General features: G+C 37.7%; 2 protein-coding genes across 10 annotated transcripts; both read left to right on the top strand.

Annotated features, from left to right (window-relative positions):
* Positions 1-6,189: 6,189 nt before the first annotated feature.
* LOC137959822 (DNA-(apurinic or apyrimidinic site) endonuclease, chloroplastic) lies at positions 6,190-13,330 on the top strand. 9 transcript variants are annotated; one of them, XM_068807191.1, is made up of 12 exons: positions 6,190-6,284; positions 6,382-7,034; positions 7,128-7,222; positions 7,363-7,442; positions 7,518-7,634; positions 8,804-9,126; positions 10,004-10,114; positions 11,010-11,147; positions 11,234-11,281; positions 12,024-12,104; positions 12,226-12,385; positions 12,752-13,330. In XM_068807191.1, exons 2-12 carry the CDS (start codon positions 6,780-6,782, stop codon positions 12,871-12,873), a joined length of 1,530 nt encoding a protein of 509 aa, XP_068663292.1. In that variant the 5' UTR covers positions 6,190-6,284; positions 6,382-6,779; the 3' UTR covers positions 12,874-13,330. The 9 variants fall into 9 exon arrangements, with proteins under 9 accessions (XP_068663292.1, XP_068663296.1, XP_068663300.1 ...); XM_068807195.1 differs by having other exon boundaries at positions 6,200-6,284; positions 6,853-7,034; XM_068807199.1 differs by having other exon boundaries at positions 6,205-6,284; positions 6,872-7,034; positions 12,752-13,329.
* Positions 13,331-19,182: 5,852 nt separating this feature from the next.
* Positions 19,183-20,981, top strand: LOC137958609 (probable inactive poly [ADP-ribose] polymerase SRO1). The gene is made up of 3 exons (XM_068805677.1): positions 19,183-20,351; positions 20,521-20,762; positions 20,869-20,981. The coding sequence occupies exons 1-3, from the start codon at positions 19,183-19,185 to the stop codon at positions 20,979-20,981; spliced, it is 1,524 nt and encodes a 507-aa protein (XP_068661778.1).
* Positions 20,982-24,638: the final 3,657 nt, after the last annotated feature.

The following is a 24,638-nucleotide window of genomic DNA, read 5'->3' as shown; positions in this document are numbered from 1 at the left end:
TGAGTAGAAGACATCCATGATGGTAGTATTTGAATAATTCAAATCCTCATAGACTCCGTCTCATATTTTAGTGGTCATCCTATTGAAGCTTTTGAGACCAATCTTTTGGGCCAAAAATAACATGTAAGCACCACCTGTACGTGTCTACCGATGTTTCAAGGGGCTAAAGTAATAAAAGACCCGGATGAATTTAAAAATGTACCCTAAAAAAAAGGGATATCCCTAAAAATAAATAATTTTCAAAAATAAAGATTATAATATACATAACTTTTTTGGGTACGAGAGTAACCCAAAAAATACATTTAAGAGACTTAGGGTTAATTTTACTCTTATGAGGGGATATAACATGAACAAAATATGTGCAACTAAAGACCATCAAGGGAAGAGAAAATGGATCTTCATTCGAAAAATAACAATAAGTACCGAAGATGGTAGCCCATTAATAAGAAAACAAGTTGTAAGAATAACATGAGGCCAGTAAAAATAAGGCTCCTTCCTAGAGTAGAATAGACTATGGGTTACCTCAAGGAAATGTCAGTTTTTTCTTTCAGCTAGACCATTTTGATGAAGGGTGTAGGTATGAGCTTTTAATGAGAAGTTTTTATTCACCACAATTATAACTTAACACTACAAAGGTATTTATATACAAAATAATAATAGAAAACTACTATTCCTAGCTCGGCGATCCGTCGATTCTGGCTGATGGAAGCATGGTCTGTAGATTTTCGTTTTAATGTCATTCACACTTCCCTGCAAGCTGAGCATCAGATTGGAATAGACGTGAAGTTTGGAGCGAAAAAATTCAAAGAAAGGGCATAGAATACTTTTGGTGAAAATATCGGCAATCTCCAGGTGAGATGACACATACTGTGTGTGAAGTTTGTCAGCAACAACAAACTCTCAAAGGAAATGATAATTTAACTCAACACGTTTATTATTATTTCATCTTCTACCACGTCGTAAAAGATGTACCCCTATTACCTGAGTACATAACAAATGATACTTCAGTCTAAGAGGTGGTAGAAGGATCTAGTATCTGAAGTAATTGTTAAGAATTAGACTTCCTAATTCCAAACTAACGAGAGCAATAATAATAAATGCGGAAGAAGGGAAAAACAAACACGAAAAACACAACAAGATTTATACAAGTTTGCCTCAAGGTGAGACTATGTCCTGTCTTCCGCCATTGCAGTAATCCACTTTGAAGATGAAATACTTTACAAGAGAAAGCACACACTTACAAGTGTTTCTCTCTAACCTCTCGGGCTGCAACTCGAGATGCTCTTTGGATTAAGATGATTAAACCCTAATAGCGGGCCCGAACCTGCCTATGTTTGAGTCGAGCCTGATTTAAATATTTCGAAGTCGAGCCTAGCCTCGTACCTAAAATTGTTATCGAGCTTGATACTAATAATTTTAACCGAATTCAAGTCAAGCTCGACCATCAACATTCATTTAAAACTTTTCAAAAATTACATGTCTCGAGTTTGAGCTCCAACATACATATAAAACTTTTCAAAAAATACATGTCAAATAAATTGTATATAAAATTATACATACATTTTACATAAAATTGGGCATGACCTCTACTTAAAATTGAGCATAAGGGTGGCATCGAATCCAACTGAGTCTGAACCTTCCTATGCTCGAGTTGAGTTTGATTTAAAGATTTCGAACTGGAGCTCGAGCCAACCTAGCCTCGAGCCTAATATTGTAATCGAGCTCGATCCTAATAACTTTAACCGAGTTTGAGGTTAACCTACATTTAATACTCTACATAAAATATATGTCAAATAAATTATCTATAAAATTTTGCATGCATTTTTAAAAAAAGAATAATAAGGGAGGTTCGGGATTGAATCTTGATACTAGATTAAAATCCACCAATATTAATCATACCCCAAATGTTGTCTAGCTTATTTTGTAATTTTATAATCTGGCTATACATTTACTATGGCCTCCTTAGTGCCCCTGGTTGAAAATTTATATTATAGGAAAAACTATAAATGTTTTTCCTAGGATACACATTTCCAAAAAAACCTTTAAATAAAATCCTATTACTATTAGAGACTTACTAGAAAATTACAATAAATATATTTTTTTTAGGAAAGTTAAATGGACCTCTTATTGCCATTTTTTTGGAAATAAATAAAATTAATAATCAATCTAATATATTACTATACTTATCGATAAATTTTTAATCAAATAAAATGTCAAACACTAAATTGCTATGAAAATTGCCTCATGCTAAAAGTATTATAGCATCAACAGTCAAATACTTATTCAAAAAATTTCTATACGATTTTCTAGCCCTTCTTGGCAAGAAAATCTTACTTAAAAACATTATATGTTTTTTTAATAGGAATTTATAATTAGAAAAATGTTTCCAAAAAACATGAGGCACTAATGGTCACTATATTTATACTAGAAATCAACATTTATTTAAAAAACTACTAATAGTCTCTAGAAACGTATTTCTACTAAAATGTCTTTTCGATTTCTTCAAGAGCCGTGAGGAAGAGACAAAGAGTTTTTTTTTTTTTTTTACTTATTTATGATCTCTCACTTGTGACTTTCACACGTGCGAAAATTGGTCTAGCGCGGGGTTTCACTGGTTTATGATATCGCACGTGTGGAAATCAACTTTAAGCAGGGGGGGAGGGGCGAATTATTTCTCCCAACTTAGGTGACTCTCTCTGGACTCTGGTTTTCCATCGAGGACCTGTTGTCGGAGATAGAGGCGACGGCGAAGGAAGTTAAGGCGCGGTGCCGGCGAGGACTTGTCTTCGGTAACGGAGGCGATGGAAACAAGGAAGTGAAGAAATCGGAAGGAAGGGGATGTAGTGGCTGACAAGGTGCTATTGACGACGATAGAGGTGGCCAGAGCAGCGGACGGGAGGGGCTCGACGTTCCCCCCCGCTCGCCCGTTAACGAGCCGGCTAGTGAGCTTTCGAGCCGAACCTTGATTCGATCGAGCTCGGCTCGTTAACTCAAACGAGCCGTATTTGGATCTCGAACTCGGTTCGAGATGCAGGTATACCGAATAGAACCGAGCCGAGCTCGAGCCGCTCATGAGCCGGCTCTGTTCGAAGCCACCCCTAGCAGCACCCCTCAATTATAAAGAGAAATTTAGGGCAACCGCTATACAAGTATAAAATTCTCAAACTGCCCTTAATGAAATAACAGTTAATATATCCGTGACCAACTCAGCATAGGGCGTTAATTAGGCTCCACAACTTAATAGTAATATTTTATTTATGTCATCAAATGATGGAAGTGCGGAGGAGGTGAGAAGTTGAGTTTTAGCCACTTCAAGATATAACTTAATATTTGACAAACAAATAACAGCTACTAAGTCCTCCCTCTATTTATTTTTTTAATTGAGATGTTAGTGGAGTAGGGTTGAGCAATCTTCCACTCTTGAATCAGTCCTCTAAATCGAGCCAAATATTCATGTAGATTGTTCCCTTTTTTGTATTGAACATGTTTTGGAACACATCATATAACTTTTGTAAGTTTTTTGTACCATAGTACAACTTAACACAAGTGTCCCAAATTTGTTTTATAGTCTTAAGGTGAGCAACATTGTTGCTTACCTGTTCCTTCATGCCATTTCACATAAGAACTATTTTCTTCATCAATTGGTGGAGTTGGTTTGGTTAAGTGACCTAAGAAGTATCGAGTAATGAGAAACATCCCAACTGATTATGACCACCTTAGGTAATTGGACAACCATTTCAAAGCTATGATAGTAATTTTGAGGGAATCACTCTTACTTCCCATGTGGTATTTAGTCATTAAGTCTCGCAACAACACTACTCTTATTCATTATATGTAAGAAACAGTTGCAATAATTCAAGGCTTAATATTCGAGCCTTAGCAAATCTTAGTAAGAACTAGTGCACTCCTATAAATAAGTGAAATAACTCCAACAAGCTGACCCAAATATGAACCGACCTGAGGGAAGAATCACACGAACTCGAGATCTCAATCAATTATGCATTAAGTAAGGAAAGCTTATGCTGGCCAAGATCAAATAGGCAACACATGTCTTTCTTATTCAAGGAGTAATACTCAAGGACATAATCAAATCAACTCATTCACTTAATCAACATCTTAACATTAGGATTCTAAATCCACTACTCTAATACCATGTTGGATTTAGGATCCCATGACAAGGTCCCGACCAAGGTGGTGAGAGATGAGAGAAAATGAAGAAGAAGAGAGGTAAAGAGAAGAGGCAGCTAGAGAGATGGAGAGAGAGAGAGTTTGGGAGAAGACAAACCTACGAACGAATTTGAGAGAAAGGAGAGAGACTTAATGATCTACCCTATGCCTCGAGCCTCTATTTATAGTTGTACAAGGAGGTTCATAGTGACTATAATACCCTTAGGGTTACAAGCTTTGAAAATGAAAAGATATAAATAAACATACATCATCTTTCTTAATTACACTTTTGGATCATCCTTGTGAGAAAATCTTTTAATTACCTTATTTGTTGTATCTTTGATGTGGGAGAGGTAATTTACATTGATGCCACTTCGAGATGTCTTCCAACAAGAGTGTTTTGTGGTCACTTTTGCATATTCCTCTTTCCAATAAGCAAAATATTTTTAGACATCTATCGTTACCATTAGAAGCAAGTAGAAAGTTATAATGGAAAAGTGGTGAATTTGTATGATTCTTTATAGGAAAAATGTGATCAATTATGAGGAAGATATGGTCCAGTAGGATGCACCATGCTACAAAGATTGTAGTGTCAACATTTGGTTAATTTGGTCACGGACTAGAAATTACCAGTATTTAGTTTAATAGTTTTAAAATCAATCAACATTAAAAAATGATATATTGTTAGGTTTTAGCATGCAATCATATTTACTTTTAATATTTAAATACGTTAAACTTATTTATTTTATGTCAGATATATTCATAAAAAACCTAGCACTTTCTCATTTTTTGGGGTTAAAATACAAATAATTTCCAATTTTCAAAAGGTGTTTTCTTAGATAAAAAATGCTTATTTACTTTAATTTTTAAAAAGATAAAAAAAAGTAAGAGACTACAATGATAATAATTTTTTTATTTTAAATATTAACTTAAAATAAAAAATTATGTATGATTATAGGATGAAATAATTATGCTTGAATGTGTTGACTTATGGTTTACCTTTATTGCAACAAGGGTGTATATTTTTCTATAAATCATATAATTAAATACTATAAATAATAATACGAAATAATTGACACCACCATAAGAATTAGTAATAAATAAATAAATAAATAATAATAATCATTTTATATCCTGTGATGATACAAAGTATCCCAAACCATAGGGGTGGGCATTAATGTATCACGGACCACAAATAAAACAAGTGATGGCTGGAGAAACATCGATTTCTCCCAGATCTGAAGTGGGGACACCAAAATCCTAAACTTTCACGAGGTTCCAAGGGATTGATCGGCAGTCTAGACAAATTACCGATCACGAGCCGATCTGCAGCAACCAATCGCCTGTCACTCTTTATGTGTCTGACACGTTTCTCAGGCGTCTTGAATGCTCAGCGCCATCTGCGGTCCCCTCCAGAGATAATCCCTACATCACCTTGGCAAGTAAAATTTTTTATTATCTCTTCACACTTTTGTCGCCTAAAAATACAGTGTCGGCGCTGCATTGGGACCACAAAGTGGGGAAAAGAATCATCCCTGACCGTAGACCTACGTGGACGGCGCCACGGCGACGACCAGCAGCCGCCTCGCTCTCTACCGCTATCGGTGGGTTCAACAGAATCTTCTCCCTGCAATTCTCTGTGGAAATCTCCCTTATACAAAGTAACCAGCTACTTGATAGTATAAAAAGTAGAACGAGAACGACTTCCACTAACAGTCAATGGCCGGCCCGCCGACAGACCGCACAGAGTTACGTATCCTCAGTTTGACCAGATCATAGCCTAATCGACAGAGAGTAAGGCTCAGGTCAACTGTGAATGGGCCTCGATCATAGCCTAATCGACAGAGAGTAAGGCTCTATTTCAATCAGGTCAACTGTGAATGGGCCTCGCTCATAGCCCGTGGCATAGGGAGCAGACCATTTAGTTCACCAGAAAGACTAGAGGGCCCAGTCATGCCCAGAGAAATGGACTAACCGGCCAGCAATGATCTTACTATACACGGCAGGTTCAATCCGATTTGTTTGGCTCTCTAGTTTTACATTTTCGCAACTTCGGTTCATTTTGCTTTGTCCATTTCACTTTCGCGCGGCTCGCGTTACCTCACCGTGCCTCCTCAGTACGCGTCTCCACTCTCCTTTCTCTTTTGCTTTTGTGGTTGGTTGTGTTTTTTTTTTTTGAAGTTATTGAAATATCCTACCTTTGTCCTGCTCAAGAATCAAGACCCTTTCTGTTTAATCTTCCGAGACTACGTAGAAATGTTTTGGCAGTATTTTGGGTAGCAGAAATCGCATAGAAGCAGAATACTGTTGTTTCTAACTTGTCTGAACAAGGTTCCGGTGAATTTTTCATCCTTATTTCCTTTTTATTTTCTCATTTTATGCCATTAGATAGATATATGTGAACTAGCTTACTTTGTTTTAGAGAAAAAAACTGATCTTTATTTATTTATTTATTTACTCATCATGGCCCTTGATCTAGTTACTTACGATGTAGGTAATAGATTCTTTTCCATTTTAAAATGAGAAGCCTAAACAAACTAGTTATGTTCTTTCCACCTCTCTCTAATGCTCAAACGGTTAGTAGCAGTTAGTCAAAGATAAAACTTACTTGAATGTATGTAACGTTTTCTAGCAATTTATCAAGAGTTTTTGCAATGGAGAACATAGCACCTCATAGTTTTGCAGTGTCTTCAAGTAAATTCAGAATAGGAGCAATTCTTTTCTCTAAAGCAAGACAGATGGGTTCAGAACGGCTTCTTTCAAGCTTCTCATCATCTGCATCAGTATGCTTAACCTATACCCGCAGAAAAGAGAAGTGGAATGGAGCTACAAACAGCACTGAAAATTCTGAAGTGAACATTGTAAAGGTAATAACATAGGAAAGCTGTTCTCCGTCTGTCATTGTAGTTTTGATGCTTTTGTTTGGAGGCTTTTATTTAGTATGAGCTGTTCGACATTAGGAGGATGTCAAGATGCATGTGGATCTCCATACTGTCAGAGCGGATCCATCTAGACTTCATAAAATGACTGTGCAAGAACTTCGAACAATGATGAGGTAGACGATTTAGAACTAATTGTAAATTATATGCCATATGGTATTAGCTCATGTTCTTTCTATGAGAACTTTACCACTTACATGCTCTACTACCCTGTCACTAAAATATCACATTTTTTATTTTTTTATGTTTTTCGTAGGAGTGTTGGAGTTACTCCTAAAGGCAATAAGCAGGACCTTGTATCAGCATTGAAGAGCTTCTTTGATAATCAAGAAGATGGTATGGTTTTAAATTCATCCACGATTTATTTATGTTCTTTGGGTGTTTTTGTGCATCAAGATTATCAGTGCACAGGTCAGAATCCCTTGGCGGTTGATAGAGATTTATTAGCAAAACCCATTACATTCTCTAAAAAGAAAAGGAAGGCTGAGGCTGATGGTTCACTCATTGGAGCTAATCCTCTAAATTCAGGTATGATCCCACAAGTTTCTGGATGTAAATTAAGAAAAAAATGGACGAACTCAACTGGCAAATCTCAAAGTTACCATAAAAAGTGTCCAATTGGAACAAAAATCAGAAGGTTTTACATGTATTTCTTCTGCAACTTTCTTCTTGTTCTTTTTTAATTATGCACAATCTCATGGAATATCACACGTTGTGTGTGGGTCTGATCCTAACTGTCTCATTGTAATTGCAAGTTTGCTTTCAGATATAGACTCACTATTTTGATGCGGGGTCTGTTAAGTCCCATATCAAATGTGTGGGCACCTTATAAAAGTAGGATTTCTATTTGGGTGTAGGCTGGGTGATTCCACTTCATCTGTATAGATGCATGTTGGGAAGTGTTTTAAAAAAATGTGCTCACTAGTGTAATGTGGGACTGAATGAGGAACTAGCAGAAGGTAGGCATTGCTTTGGTTGGTCGTAAGGGACTGCTTGCTATCACTTGATGTGGTAAGATCACTTGAATTTGTGGACTTGCCATTGAGGATTGAGAAACAGGTGTGGAATGGTAGTGCACCTTTTGCTCTCATGTGTTTCAAGGAATGCTTGTACTTAACTTTCTGTCTTAGTTTGAGAGCAACATGCTGTAGACATTGGGCAGGTTCTGCATAAGACATGTGCTTCCACAATAAACCAGCGAGCTTGTAAGCCAAGGTTTTGGAAGAGACATTGTAGCACCTAGATGGAGTACTATGTCCTTTTCTCAAGTTCTTTCAGAAAAGTTACCTCTGTCTCGATTCTATTTAGGCTTAACTTACAAAACGGATGCTAAGAAGTCGTGTTATGAAATTCTGAAACTAGAGGAAATGTGTGGATATCAATATTCCAGGGGGTTGTCTGTTTCACACAATCTTCTGAAGTGGTAAGTGGTATGTGTATTTAGTTCTTTCTCTTTCTCAATTTGCATGCTGCTGATTTGTTTCACAGATGCTACAGTTCCACCCTTGTTTCCTTTGTGGAATAGTTGCGGATGGCAGGCCTCTCAAGATTTATTATGTTTCCTCTTGGACTACATGATTCATTCACTATTGAAATGCTTGTAGACTATAGGAAACAAGGACCTTCTTTATGCTGGTCTCCTTTCCTATATTTCCAATCCACAGACCTAATTTTCATTTTTTAATTTTATTCAATAGATGTCAAAACCATCAAAGCAAAGAGAAAAGCATCATCAAAAACTCAAGAAGGTGGTGGATCTTCTGGCTTTGTTGGTTCGGCTGGAACTGCTAGTGAACCATGGACAGTGTTGGCCCATAAGAAACCTCAGCATGGTTGGATTCCTTACAACCCTAGAACCATGAGACCTCCACCTCTTCCAGATGGTGCAAAATCTTTGAAATTAATTTCTTGGAATGTGAATGGTTTAAGAGCTTTACTGAAGCTCGAGGCCTCCTCTGCATTGGAACTTGCACTGAAAGAGAATTTTGATGTGCTATGTCTGCAAGAGACCAAATTGCAGGTAGGGATTCTGCTTACACTCACTTTATTATATTCCTCATCAGTTTCATGGTTTATATGCACTAAGCTCAAGCATATGTGATGGATTTGAAATTTATGGTCTCTCTTAGGATTATAATTCTTTGCTGATTATGCCAGTATTGCTTGGAGACATTCAATCAGTCAGTCTTTCTGACTTAGGGCAAATTTTACCAAACTCTTGTAATATAGCTGAGTTCTTCTCCTCAATTTCGTCTATCCACTAGTACCTTTTCATGCACACAGAGGGACAAAAAGAAAAAAAAAAGAACAGTGTGTACAATGAATTAGCAATATCAATTGACCAGTGAACAACTATGTCAGGATTACCACCAACTTTACTAACATCTACATCACTGTTAGGTCCTTTGGAAGATGATTCATTACTTTTGTTGGATGCTTGTATTGCACATGAAAGTTCTCTATTCCAGCATTGTCCCTTCTATGACTTATTATGCATCCTCTTAGGAATACCTTTCTGCCAGACTGTTTTGTTTCTTTTTATTCATTTTGAAGTTGAAAGATTGGTGACCCTAATAGACAGCCAAAGACATAATGAAGACTTGAATCTTTGACCTGACATCAAATGACCCTCACAGACGCCAGGTCCATGGTTCAGTCTTGATTGACATATTGTTATTCTTTCCACAAATCCTTTGGACTTACAGTTGAACATATGCTATAAGGAAAGCTTGAGGTATACAATGTATGAATATTTCTGTTTACTCTGTCAAAGTTTAGGTTCATTACTTTATTATTGATGCATTTTAATTGCAAAGCTCTCCAGTTAAGGCATTTCGTTGGTACCACTCCTATATAATTTCTAAAGTAATCAATGCGTACATTTATTTTTGGAACAGGTCAAGGATGTGGAGAGGATTAAGGAAACTCTTTTAGAAGGTTATGATCATAGCTTTTGGACTTGCAGTATTGCCAAGCTTGGCTATTCTGGTTCTGCAATCATTTCTCGGGTACAAACCTTTTTTGTTTTTACAATCTATTTGTTTAGTTTGTGGACTTGTATAAGGTTTCAAGTGGACCATTGCTGTTTATAAAGGTTGGATATCTTCAGTTCATAATTATTGTGCTGCCTAAGAGATTAATACTTTGAGAATTTCTGCTGTCTGATTTACATTTCATTGTTGCTATTTTTTGTTCTTTTCTGTTGTTTTATTCTGCCTTTTTGTGTATAATTTTTTTGTTTGTTCCATTTTGTTTTGGAGTTGCATACCCTCAAAGCTGATCTGTTTTCTTAGCTTCTAGTCAAACATGTGAGAGACTGATGACTCCTTGGAATCTAAAACTGTTGTAGCTCCTGTACTTTCAAGTTTGCTTTCATGAACATATGTTATGCTTGCCAACCAAGAAACTTTGATTAGACTTTGCAGTCAAACTATACATGTGGAGTCTTATGTTTGGAGTGTGTGAGATCTTTAAGTAGCTAATATGCTTGAAAAAGTAAGAATCTTGAAGAGATTTAGAAGAGAGAGATAAAAGAAATTGAGAAGAGAAAGAGGTTTGGGGGAAAAGCAGCAAGAGCTGCGTTAAGATTAGGCTCAAACTTCCAGTCTGTCCCCTCTTTATAACATCACTTAAGTGGCTTGATGTATAAGGACAATAAAGACAAGTAACCTAAGATGCTGGAATCTTATGACCTCCACAAGAATTTGGTAAAATGACCAAACTACCCTCGCATCAGTATTTTAACAATGTTTGTGTGTGTTACCTTTATTTAAGGATATTTCACTTGCTCATTGAAGCATGCATGTTGCGTCTCAAAGGGGAAATTTTCTAACCATTTTAAAGTCAGATGGCTTTTGGATTTTGATTTTGTAAAAGACAACTAATAACAAATGTACTCGACAGATAAAGCCTCTGTCTGTCAGATATGGGCTAGGAATATTGGATCATGACAGTGAAGGCCGACTAGTTACAGTAGAATTTGAAAAATTCTACTTATTGTGTGCTTATGTGCCTAATTCTGGAGATGGCCTGAAAAGATTGGTAAGACACGAGTCTCTTTGATTCCAGGTCAGGTTTTCCTTTTTAATGGCAAGGCATGTCTGTGCTAACAGGTATTGTTTATGTAGTCATACAGGATAGAGAAGTGGGATCCATCTCTTGGCAATTACCTGAAAGTAAGTGCCCTGTTTATAGTGTTTTCTGCTTCCCTTATTTTTCCAAGTTTTTAGGTGTTTGAGTTTTACTGTGGCAAGAATTTCCTTTCATATTTGCATAGTCAGGGAGTAGGGGGTAAAAAGGGACTTGAGGGTGATTGTGTCCAAATGAATTTGGTGCTCATACAGATCCTGGGGATTAGGTTAGACAGTAGTTCCAACCAGGTTAGCTTGAGGAAGTCTTGCAAGACAGATTCAGCTGTTTTTTTTTTTTTTTTTTGAATATAGTCCTTCAAAATCTGTCTTTGAGTAGGTTATTGGCTGGTTGGGTCCAATTCAAGTTGACTTATGAAAGCAATGATGTACAAGTTAGCTTACTAAATAGAAAATGAGGTTATTGTGGCATTAGCATGTCTTCCATGAGATTGAATATTTCTAATTCATTTATTTGTAATTGGAGTTATGTTCTGAGGTCACCCAATCATCTTGCTGATTCTCTTGCTAAACTAAGGAGTCTCCCTCCAAGCCCTCATTGTAATGGAGACTCCTTAAGTTTATTCTTTGTTGTTTTTTGCACTTGGGCTTTGAAATAAATTCACCTTCAAAAGAAAAAAAAAAAGGAGAATGAGGTTGTGTTAGAGATTGCTGCCCTTATGAAAGATGGAGCTCAATTAACATTTCATTTTTTCTTCTGACATACAAGGAAAAAAAAACTTGAAGGACAATTTGGAAACATGATTCTATGAATTGCTCTGGTATGCAGGAGTTGGAAAGGTCGAAACCCGTCATTTTGACTGGGGATCTAAACTGTGCTCATCAAGAGATAGACATTTATAACCCAGCTGTAAGTGGAAAAGGTGTTCCTAATTATTTTTGCTGATGTCGGATTATCCATACTGACTAAATTTATCCTTTGCTTGATCAACCATGTTCTTTTATTGTTATAACCTAATTTATGTTTATAGGGCAACCGAAGAAGTGCTGGATTTACTGATGAGGAAAGAGGATCCTTCGGAGTGAACTTTCTCTCCAATGGTTTTGTGGATACCTTCAGAAACCAACATCCTGGAGTAGTTGGCTATACCTATTGGGGTTATAGGCATGGTGGACGAGCCACAAACAAAGGTACAATGCACAATCTTCATGTTTATTTAGTTAGATGTTGATGTTATTTAATGCCTGAAAGTAGAAATTAGTCTGATCTTTGTTATGGAAAGATATTTTCCAAGAAAAAAATATTTATAGTGGAGCACTGAGTTTCCAGTACTAATTTGGGAGTTTTTTTTTTGTTTTTTTTTAATGTGGCATGTAGCTTCCCTTTCTCAGATTGCTACTATATCTGTTCGTCCCATAAAAATAATTGCTCTCTTGTTATATCAATTAAAAAAATTATTTCATTGAAGTTTCACAATTTCTTGTTTGTTTTAACACCGTGGAGGAGTAATTCTTCTGAAGTCACAGACGTGATAATACCAGTTCTGTTTCTGACAGGTTGGCGGCTTGACTATTTTCTTGTTTCTCAGTCCATAGCTGATGAAGTTCATGACTCCTATATTCTACCTGAAATTGCTGGCAGCGATCATTGCCCCATAGGCCTTATTCTGAAGATCTAGACTCTCATCAACAGAAGCTGTCTGGTTACTTGCTATGTATATATTACAAGCATTTTGCCAACGAGTGGTGGTGATTTTGTCATAATCAGCTGAAGAATTCTGTCTGATCAGTGTAGAAAAGTTTACAGTGCAAATGGGAGGGGCATACTGGGTCAAAAAACTATAAGGAGCAATTAATTAGGATTAAAATGATGGTATTTGAAGGTTATAGTTAACAAAAACATCCCATGCTAGGGAGACCAGAAAATACTTCCAGAGTAGCTCATACTGACGTGACAATTTCTAAGGCAACATAGTAGACATGTCACCATATGCAATTTCAGCAAAGTTGCCATGTTAGCAGATGCTCCGTTCTTGTAAGTGGGATCGGCCTCCTAATGTTTGTGTTTTTTGATTGTGGGAGAGAAGGGGGTGGTTGGTAAGATGAATTGAATTAATTATTCAGTAGTTAAACTGATTAGAAGAATTATATACCTCTTTTCTCACAATTCCCTTAAAAAAAATTATCTTTTCTCATTCTCAAGTTCACCTTCCATGAGAGAGATACATGTTGCAAGGGCAAGTCCATCTTTAATGAGGGTGAGACATATGATAAGACCGAGTCTTCCTTCCATGAGAGTGAGATACATGACAAAACCAAGTTTATCTTCCATGAGTGGAATATATATCACTCTTGTTAATCTCACAGGTTTAATTACATAAAAATCTTATGATCATGCTATATGGTTCTTCTAGTTAGCATCATGTCCCTTGTTTCCTCCTGCTACGAGCCATTTTTATGCAAATTCATGAAACCATTGATCTTGATTGAAAGTCTTTAAAGAGTGATCTACCTTTGGTTAAAATTTAACCTTTTACCCATTTGGTCTATTACATGCATTGAATAGGTTGTGGATAATCAAAATGGTTAATTTGGAATACTCTTTTATCAGTTCCATCGGTTACCCAAATGTTAAGGGGATGTTGTTGTATTTTTCCAAATGTTTGATCATCCCCTGTATGAAGGCCCAAACTCAGTTGAGAAAGAAAAAGTGGAGAAGGAGATAAGAGGCAAAGTATACCTCATTGATGTAGAAAGTGAGAGTGGATTGTAAGGCAGCTTTGAGTGGAACTAGAGGTTCTTCATTGCCAAAGCCTGAAAAAACCCTGGTTTCAACCCTCTTGTTTTCAACGATGGAACCTTGCCAACTGTGAGAAACAGGACGAGCAGTTCCCTCTCTTCTCACCCACCCTCAGAAAAAGCCAAAAGATCTCCATAAAAGCTCATTCTCTAACACCCATGTTATCATTGCAGGCCGTTTGATTCTCAGGCAAAAATTTACAGGTAGCATCTCAAAGCTTCATTACCAATTTCAACGCGTTCTAGTATCTTCCGCCAATTGACACGTTCAGTTGAAAACAAAGACAGGTTACCACAAACGCAGACGTCCAACGCACGGAGGGAGGGTCTGTGTTCTGAAATCATCTCTCAAGGACGGAAAGAACTGCAAAACTTTTTACTTGAACTCATGATTGTTCAGCACTAGTGCCCCTTAAAAGGCTCTGAGAGGATCTTCTTTCTGCTAGAGGGACCTCTTGATCTTGACTTTCTGTTGAATCGAATCATTCAAGAGCAGAGCTGGTTCTCAGATTATAAGAGTCTTTAGTTTAAGTTCTCTTTGAAGTAAACCAAATCGAATGCACTATACATACTGAACTCAAATAGGGATGAGGATGCAGAAAGTTAATACGAGCTCGCTCTGGACTTTCCCCTACCAAATGCAGTAGTTTGGCAAGCTAAAACAGGGAAAAAACAAAAAAAAGGATAATAGCAAATGACAAGAGTTACCTTGCCAAGTGTATTTGAGCGTTAAATAGGATGAAGAATCCGCCAAATATAGCGCTTTGGCATGCATTTGCCGGTTACCAAACCAAAGGCATTCATTTGCCAAATGTAATAATATTGCCAGCTAAAGAAGAAGAAGAAAAGGCTGCGGTGAACCAGACAGATAGAAATCCGGATTGGCATGCGAAACCAGAACCCGCAAACAGTCTCTGCAAACCAGTGGGTGGGGGTTAATTTGTAACGCCCAAAGAAAGTGGGAGTGGTTGTAATTTTCTGTAATCTTTACAACAAATGTTCTGCATTCGAGAGCCAAATGTTCCGGCTTCCCTTGCATGCATCGTATACATCGACAACGCAAACGGGAGACCCTGTTTACTGCGTCCTTATCTCCACTAATCCTTAAAGCAATTTGGCTGCCTGGTTGGTGTGAGATGTGTCTGTCACTCACGTTTCAGATTCTCTGAAACAGACTCGAGCTCGCTCCTCGACTGTTAAGGTTTTAAGGGTGTTTGATCCGCTGAATATCACAACCATTAACAAAACTCAGTTTTGAATGAATTCAGTTCTAGTTTTTCGCTGTTTAATTCTTAAAAAAACGAGCAAATTCGTAAAAACAACGTCTTCTTCGTTGCTCCCGTGAGGAGCGAGGTCTGCTTTAATGGCGACTTCGAGTTTCTCTGTAAGTAATAAGACAAATGAGCAATTAAATTTCAAAAGCTGGAGAGACACTTGGCAATTATTTTCTAAAAAGAGGGTGCTTGAAGAAATCTTTGACACTTGCAGTGACAGAGCCCACGAAGCATGCGTTAGGTAGTCGGCGTATCCGGCTCGCGTCTGCGAGCTTTTTAAGCTTGCCCTCCCATATCAAGAGAAGTACAGAAGTACCCTTCTGAAAGAAAAGTGAGATAACTGATTTTCAGACGTTCTGACTGACGATTTTACCCTTTAATTTCTCTTTTCTCCGAAATTCTTTCCAATTACTTTCCACTAGTAGACTGTAAGTACAAGTAAATAACACTACAATTTACTACCATTTTCTTATCATATAAATTAGTTTTTTGGAAATTGAAAAAAAATTTCTTAATTTGTAAATACTTCTAGTTTTGTAAGAATAATGGTTAATATTTAAATACCTAATTTGATATTTGTAAGGAGTTGTGCAACAACTCATAGTAAAACTAAACGAATGGCAATTAAGTAATTTTTTTCACTTACGAGTCGATAAACAATTTGTAACGGGTTTGGTGCATATTGTGGAGCTGAGCCAAGCGAACTTCATTTTGGCTCCAAAATTGGAGTCGAGCACATTTTGTCAGAATATAACTTACTTCACATTTAACAATTTTACATTATATATATATGTAATATTTCATAAATATTGATCTAATATATAGTTACTCAAAACTTGACAAATTCTAAGCTTGAAAAAAAATCAGTGTGATTGATTTACTTGAAAATTCTTATAAAAATAGATATTTGGAACAATATATTAGCAAAAAAGAAAAAAAAAGTAAATGTCATGATTCTCTTTTTTCGAAGTCACTCAACTGGTAGATTATGAGTTAGCTATATATATTTTGATTTTTTATTTAGTCCCCTTTTGGCAATGAAGTTTTATGCCTTTCACTTAACTCATCTTGCTCTACTTCTTGTTGATAAAGACTAATTATATGAGAGGTTAACTGCACAAATTGGTAATTATCAATATAGGAAAAAGAGAATCCAATTCAAGTTAATTGCTATGTGCTAATCCAAGCCATTTTTAGGTATTTTTCCATTTTCAAATCATTTTCTAACCTTTTATGATTTGATATAAAATTTTAAAGATTACTACAAGCGGTCCTTATTAACATTTTGATGACAATTTGATTAAGCTTGTAAAAAATGGGAAGTTTGTAATCTTCATGAACTATGTTAACATTTGTTATTTTATATAACTAGTATAGTAAGCTTGTAAAAAAATGGGAAGTTTGTAATCTTCATGAACTATGTTAACATTTATTTTTTTATATAACTGGTAAGTATTAACTAGACTAGGATGGAGGGAGAGGTGTTCTCCCTCTTCATCTCCTCTTATTTGCAAAGTTGTGAGGAGGGAGGAGGGAGACTTCTCTTTCCAGCTAGAGGGAGCAAAGCTTAGTTAATACCATTTTGTTCTTAACCCTAGTAACTGATCAACCTTATCCCAACCCAGAGGGTAAAGACTCTATCCTTACAAAACCAAAATTTTATTCTACATTTCTCAACTACTCCCGGGTCTAGGACAACGATTCTTTAGTTATCCACAACTCCTTCTCTAGACGTGTAATCGTTTGAGACAAAGATGGTTGGGCATTTCTGGGTAGAGGCGGTTGAGGCAAACCCCACCCCTGAATGAAGCCACACCGAGCTCCAAGAACCCATTGCACAAATAGCACTCTCATCAACTATCTCAACAGCCTCGTATGCCTCTTGTATTAGCCATTGCATCTCCTCCTGTGAAAAAATAACATAAGTTAAAATTATTTTTACTTAAAATAAAAAATTATATTTCGAAGAAAGTTATGCTTACATATTGTTCTTCAAATCCATGCCTTCACTCATAATCGGAGTGATGAGTAATCCGAAATTGCACAATATCAGAACAATATGTACCCTACACATTTAGAACGACACATGCATGTAAATTTATTACATTAGTAATACATTAGAAAAAATATATATTCTAAATTAAGTATATACTATATCTTCTCTATTACGCATAAAAGACTTTAACCTAGTAATATGTCGAACATTTTGTTTCCACATCCCTTTGTTCGCCTCCCCCCTTTTTTTATCCCCCTATATCTGCCGCACTACTTATATTAAAATTTTTAGTAATCATTCTACCATTCATAATACTATTTTATTAAATTTTCTTTCAGTTTCAATGCCTATTAACACTTGCCTAGATCAAGAAAATTGCATTAATTCTAGGTTCTACTTTTAATTTGCATAATTAGAGAGTGCTTCTTGTAGTTATTAATGTTATCCCATACCATACTTACTGATTGAATTAGGTTCAATTACACTCTGAACCCAAATGAAGCTGAAAAATTAGATACCTTAGTTGGTTTTGGGGATCATTTGTTTAAACTTTGGAGTCATTGGTGATGCTAATTTTAACAACATTTACTAAGGTTCAGATTTCAACCAAAAGAAGAAGAAAATAGATTGTTTAAGACATCTGGATACAACCCTAATAGGTTATTAAGTACAAGAGAATCAATGGAGCAATGTTTAATATCGACAATTATAATATTGTTTGTTTAAGAAGATTAACATGTAGTTCTTAAGCTATAAAAGGGGGAAACATTACATACACATTGCTCTTTTTTATTGAAATAGTTGTTTCGTTCTTTGGGATGTCGATAATTATTCTTATTTGTCCTAGCTTTAAATTTTCTTGACATTCACTATGCCTTGGCCTTTTTTATGTTCAAAGGATGTATAATTATTTATTTTTTCTAAATTTTTAAATGAAAGGCATGCCACTCATAGAATAACAAAAAGGGGTAATCGACTCAAGACCTCCCTTTTCTCTTTTTATCAGGATAGTAATGGAGAAGGCAAGTTTTCCTCTTGTTGGCACATAAGGGAAGAGGGGAGTCTGTGTAGTCCCTCTTTCATCTCTTCTAAAGAGGTAGGGCTCTTTCGTCCTACGCTTTTCTTATGAGGGAAGTGGTGAGCACCTTTTTTTTTTTCAAAAAATAATTTTTTGAATATATTAAAAATTATTTGTTAGACTTATTAGAATATTTATCATTTTAATAATGAAAACGAAGGGGCAAATGGTAAAACTTGAAACAAGAGGCCCAGTAACTTTAACTAGCTCATGGAGGCTAGAATAATTTGTAGTCTTTAGGGTGGTAATAGTAAATAATCTTTTGCTTTATCTAATACATGTATTTTATTTATTGTAATTCCTTTTGTTGTTCACATAGAAGGGTATTTTCGTCAAGGCATAAGCAGTTCGAAGTTCGGCGGGATGGCGAATCTGTAATTTAGCGCAATAATACGGTGGAACTTTAATTACGTGACCTATAAGATCTCTCCTACGGAGAGCGGATTGCACTCAATCAGCCACCAGCGAGCTGTGAAACGCTCGCTTCTCTGCATTCTGCTCCTCCTTCCTCCATTCCAGTCTCTGCCACTCTTCTCTTCTTCTTTACTCCCTCTTCGTCGCCTTCACCAGTAACCTTATCCCTATCCCTTTCCCTCTTGCTCTCTATCCTGTAATATCTGCCTCCTCCATTTCGATCTATTGTTTCCCTGTCCTTCAATACTTCCATGGCAATTTACATTTTCCCCGTGCATTTGCTCTAGACTCTATCCTTTCTGTATTTCTCCCCCATTGGCCTTTTGACGTTCAATCTGTAAAGCCCCTTATCTCAATCTCTAATCGTTTTACTGCCCGCTTCGACCTGATCCCTCAATTTCATCGAGGAACTGTCCTCATTTCGACAATGAGAGGGAGAGGGAGACCAAAATCAACCCCTCCAGTTACAGGGGACTGTTTTCAACTGCTGAACAACCACCACAATTTCGAAAAGAGTGGCTGTCCGGCTCGCATCATGTTTTACTCCAACAGGGAGTGGACTGACTTTGTTGGCAAGGCTCTGGATGCTATGCGCCACGGTTTCACCGCCCGTCATTCTGCTGTCGAGGTAGATATCCGTGGAACTCTCTACCTGATCGATTTCCTGAGGATGCAGCAAACTGATCTGACGAGAGGCACTCAGAGATCCATCGCTTGGATCGACGAAGCGGGGAAGTGTTTCTTCCCCGAAGTGATAAGTGGGAACGACGAGGGAGGCACTCGGGCGGGTCCTCCTCGGAGAAAACCCGGAAGACCTCCTAAGGTTCCAAAGCTGGAAAGCGTCATTCACACTTATATTCAACCGCAAACTACGAGAGCAGCGGATGAAGCAGGGCCTTCGAGGCCTCCCGATCCCCAGGCCGTCGTGGACGACAGCAACTCCACCAGTAGTGTGCCTGCCGCTGCATCCGCGAGACCAGAAACGTCTCCGACTGTAGTTGCGAGGCCCGAAACCCCTTCCGCCGACGCGAAGAGGAAGGGGAAAGCCGTAAAGATCGATGACAACGATCATGAGAGCGAGTCGGCGGCGGAGAAACGGAACCTGGAGGAGAGTGGAGATGAGAGCCCCGGGCCCGTCAATAAGCGGGTCCGGTTTACGGAACCGGGGGGTCCGTCCAACCCAGCTCCAAACCGGTTTCCCAGCCCACCACGCATGGGACCTCCCCCTGGCTTCGAGCAACTAGATGTGCTGAGGTTGGTGAAGCTGTCTGAACAAAGCGCGGCTTATCAAGTCGTCGCCAACATGTTCCAGAAGGGAATGAAGAACGTGGATCCGTGCACTGAGCTTGTCGCTATCCGCTGGATCGCTCATGCTGGACTCAGGGCATCCGCTCGCCTCAGAGCCTTCCACCGGTTCGCTGAAATGACCACCAACCACCGTGGAGATCCCAACGTTCGCCATGGCTGGTACGGCACAGACCCCATTTCCCTCGAACGGATAGTCTTGCATGGCTTCCGCGAGGTCGACACTCACGGATTCACCAACGGTCATGGCACAGGCATCTATTTCTCGGCCGAGTCATTCCCGCATTGCAGGTTCGATTCTTCTTCTCCGAAATACTTCTCCTCCCCCCCCCCCCCCCCCCCCCCCCCCGGGATCCATTCCCGACCCGTACCGGAAGGGAACAGGATGACTATAATTAATAGTTACAGCGTTTATGAATTGAATCATGGGTGTTCTGTTCTTGCTTTAAATGTTTGCCAGTGCGGCTCTGATAACTCCGGACGCGAGGGACGAGTTTCACATTCTTCTCTGTCGATTGGTAATGGGAAACATGGAGCAAATCAAGCAGGGCTCTAAGCAGTTCCGTCCGAGCAGTGGCTTATTCGACAGCGGGGTGGATGATTTCAAAGATCCCAGGTGCTATATCATCTGGAGCACCCACATGAACACCCACGTCCTCCCTGAGTACATTATTAGCTTCAAGGTTTACGATCATCTCACAGGTAGTTTTCTCCTTGTCCTACTTCAGATCATATACCGGATGACAATCGAAGCGTCCTCGATCAGATCTTTTTCAACTAGCTAATTTTTTTTTTTCCCATTGTGAAGATTCCTGGAGGAGGAACAACATCCTGAGGGCTCAACTGTTTGCTACAGCTGCTATGGGAGCTCAGACTGCGGCTACACAACTAAGAAACGCCCTTCTACAGGCACGAACATGAGAAGCCCGCTTGAAACTTTCTAGGGCTTTACTTGATCTTTTCTCTCCTTGCTTTCAATCATTTCCCTTCATAAAACGCAAGAAAAACAGAATAATATTCTTCTTAAAGTGTGATATTATCTATGGATTGCAGGGCTTCCCGTGGCTATTCGACCAGCAACCCGAACCAAATCCCAGTGCCAGCTTGTCATTCCCATTACTGTTTAATGAACTGAGGCGTCACCTACCCGCCAGTAGCATGGAAATAGTAGATGGAGTATACGCGGAAGTCAAGGTACATATTCGATCTGAAACTAACCTTTTTCTGATCGTCGTAAACAAAAATTGAAGTGAAAACACCATGATTTTGTACAAGAACTAAGATTCGAACTTGATCACTCGCAGTCTGGGAACATATCGAAGGAAATACTAGTAACCACTCTGAGAGGGATCATGAGCGATGACGTACTGAAAGCAGTCATCAACGGCATCCGCGGCAGGTTTCTCTAGAGGCTATCTATCTTCCTAATGGTCAAGACTCTTACCGTCATCTACTCTCGACTGTCTATGAGTGTTGCTGTTGTGTTCTTGAGTGTTGTGGTGTTGTTAGCAGTGGTTTGTCGTTTGTTTATCTTTTACTAAGTGTGTTTTTGTGTCTGTGAGTATGTTTGAGAGTACAACAAGGGCAAGAGTCTGAGAGGGTCTGTGTTCTATGATGTAATGGTGTCGCTGTTCGAGTCTCTCGTTTATAATACAAACTCTGCAACTTTTTCCTATTACAGAGGGTTTTAATTGTGCTTTTATTTTCAAATAAAACCCTTTACTTAATAAAAAAAATTGATTAATGAGGCCTCTTATCTGATGGCCCTTTGTTATAGTGAGAAACGAGGACTCCTACAATAATGGGAAAAAGGGGAGGGGTCCCTACTCCTTCCGCCTCTGTTCAACAGATAATAGGCAATCTCTCCGTCCCATTAGAGAGGAGACTTCTCAAGCCCCACCATGTCCATTAGATTTTCTTTACAGAAGAAATACATCCAAACTATCGGCTCTGCAAATTTTTGATTCCCCTTTTTGTGATTCGTTTGTTGAACAAATGGCATGCTCTCAAGGTAACTTTCGTTTACTCAACTAGTTTCCGCACCACAGATCTCCCCCTTGAAATCCTTAATATCAATGAATCTTTAACAAAGATTTCAACTCTTCTGAGAAATTGTACGAAGATATGAAGAGTCATGTTGAAGCTAAGGGTAGGCAAGTATTCCAACCCAAAATATGCGGGGATGGGGATGAAAATAAAACCTTGTTTGCTTTCGGGTTGGGCACGAGTTTCCTGGAGCCCTACCCGCAAAGATGTATACCTTTAATTAGGGGTGGTTTCGAACCGAGCCGGCTTGCAAGTGGCTCGAGTTTGGCTCGGTTCGATTCAGTATCACTCGAGCTCGAGATCCAAAATCGGCTCGTTTGAGTTAACGAGCCGAGCTTGACCGAATCAAGGTTCAGGGGGGGGGGGGGGGGGACACCGAGCTCCTCCCGTCCGCCTCTGTTGCAGTCGACAGCTCCTCGCCGTCTCGGCGGAAAACTGGAGAATAGTTAGAGTTTCTTGTTAAAAAATCATATAATTTTCTAAGTAAGATTTTCTTGCCAAGATGGGCAAGAAAATCGTATAAAATTTTTTTGAATAAGTATTTGAAAATTGATGATATAATACTTTTAGCATGAGGCAATTTTCATAGCAATTTTGTGTTTGACATTTTATTTGTTTAAAAATTTATCGATAAGTATAGTAATATATTAGATTAATTATTATTATTTATTTATTTCCTTAGAAGAGGCAATAAGAGGTCCATTTAACTTTCCTAAAAAAAATTATAATTTTCTAGTAAGTCTTTAATAGTGATAGGATTTTATTTAAAAGATTTATAGTTTTTATTTGGGTGATTGTAAATTGATAATGATATTTCATTTAATTTTTTTGTGTTTGATTATTGTATGGAGTTTATTCATAATGTTATGCAGTGTATGGAGTGTTTAGACTATTTTATGGAGTGTATAAACAATTTCATGGAGTGTTTATGCAGGTATTATGTATATAGATTATGCCCAATTTTATGTAGAGGTCATGCCGAATTTTATATAGGTATTATATACATAGATTATGCTCAATTTTAAATAGAGGTCATGCCCAATCTTATACATGTATTATATATATATATAAATATAAGTTATGCCAAATTTTATGTAAAATGTATGCATAATTTTATATACAATTTATTTTTTATATATATATTTTTTTTAAAAATAAATGTATGTTGAAGCTCAAGTTCGGCTCGAACTCGGTTAAAATTTTTGGGCTCGAGCTCGATAACAATTTTAGGTTTGAGACGAGGTTCGGCTCGAAGCTCGACTCGAAATATTTAAATCAAACTCGGCTCAAACATAGGCAGGTTCGGGCTCGGCACGGCTCGATGCCATCCCTACCTTTAATGTCCCTCTTGTATTAAATAACACTTGGTTTAATAAACAAAAAATATAATTATTTAATTTTAGATAGGTATTTCAGAAAAAAAATTATTTAAAACACTTTTCACGTGGACGTTTACACCCTCTTATTTAAAAATAAAGACTCAAATATTTTTCCTCCATACAAAGAATAAAAAAATTCAATTTAGGGCATTATTTATGGGCTCTTATTTAAAAATAAAGACTCAAATATTTTTCCTCCATACAAAGAATAAAAAAATTCAATTTAGGGCATTATTTATGGGCTCTTATTTAAAAATAAAGACTCAAATATTTTTCCTCCATACAAAGAATAAAAAAATTCAATTTAGGGCATTATTTATGGGCTAGGTCAGGATGGGTTAGGGATAGGTTAGGGATGGGTCGGGGATGGGGAACGAGGGAAGAAACTTCCTAAATTAGGTAGTCATTTTGGGATAGACCTTGACCCAACTTTAACAAAATGTATCCCTTTTTCACCTTCCCTTCTCTTTTCTTATTTTTTAAATCGAAGCTTAGAGGAGAGTTTGGATTTTTTACATTGATTTATATTTGCCTACAATTTACTACCAATCCTGAATTTGAAAAAAAATAAACATATACCCTGTAAATGTATGCTATTTTCACCTAGCTTCTGCTGCTTTCAAATGACAAAGAATTCTTATAAATCTTGATGGAGAATTTGGATATTTTATGTTGATTTATATGCTGCATAATAATGAAATTCATCATCCTCATCATGCTCTTCTTTAAAATGCCTTCAGTCAGCTCTGCAGGCTTGTCAAGATTCCATCACAGTTGTGCCTGCCGTTCCTAAACAGCAACAATCAAGGAAGGATATGGGTGTTGCTATAAAGTCCAATACTGTTGAGGTCTGTCCTCCCAGCCAGGTCAAGAGAGATGCAACTTCCTGAAGCTACTACAAATCAAAAATCTTCCATACATTCTATGTCTGGAATGTCCATGGGGAGGCCATATCAGCAACCACAAGGCCCTTACAATTTGGTGGTCCCAGTGAACAGATCCGACCACAAGGTGTGATGCACAGCTCATTTCAAATGCAGATGCCATTACCAGTGGGAAATGCTGCTAAAGTACAAGGACCTGTGTTTGTTCCAGTTTTCCAGTCTCACCCCACTAGAGCCAAGGACTAGGATTTGCAACTCAAATAGGTCAT

Source organism: Aristolochia californica, unplaced genomic scaffold (assembly GCF_029961685.1).
Source record: "Aristolochia californica isolate CCGP_79_NKW_82.1479 unplaced genomic scaffold, dmAriCali1.0.hap1 SCAF_3, whole genome shotgun sequence".
NCBI lineage: Eukaryota > Viridiplantae > Streptophyta > Magnoliopsida > Piperales > Aristolochiaceae > Aristolochia > Aristolochia californica.
The sequence above is the reverse complement of the archived record's forward strand: the minus strand, read 5'-3'. Positions and strand labels throughout refer to the sequence as shown.

Excerpts from the sequence above, each read along its gene's own strand:
- LOC137959822 (XM_068807191.1), top strand. The coding sequence starts at position 6,780 with ATGTATGTAACGTTTTCTAGCAATTTATCAAGAGTTTTTGCAATGGAG. Across the intron at positions 7,035-7,127 it reads CTGAAGTGAACATTGTAAAG|GAGGATGTCAAGATGCATGT; the intron begins GTAATAACATAG and ends GTTCGACATTAG. Across the intron at positions 7,443-7,517 it reads CTTTGATAATCAAGAAGATG|GTCAGAATCCCTTGGCGGTT; the intron begins GTATGGTTTTAA and ends ATCAGTGCACAG.
- LOC137958609 (XM_068805677.1), top strand. The coding sequence starts at position 19,183 with ATGAGAGGGAGAGGGAGACCAAAATCAACCCCTCCAGTTACAGGGGAC. Across the intron at positions 20,352-20,520 it reads GAGTCATTCCCGCATTGCAG|TGCGGCTCTGATAACTCCGG; the intron begins GTTCGATTCTTC and ends AATGTTTGCCAG. Across the intron at positions 20,763-20,868 it reads GGTTTACGATCATCTCACAG|ATTCCTGGAGGAGGAACAAC; the intron begins GTAGTTTTCTCC and ends CCCATTGTGAAG.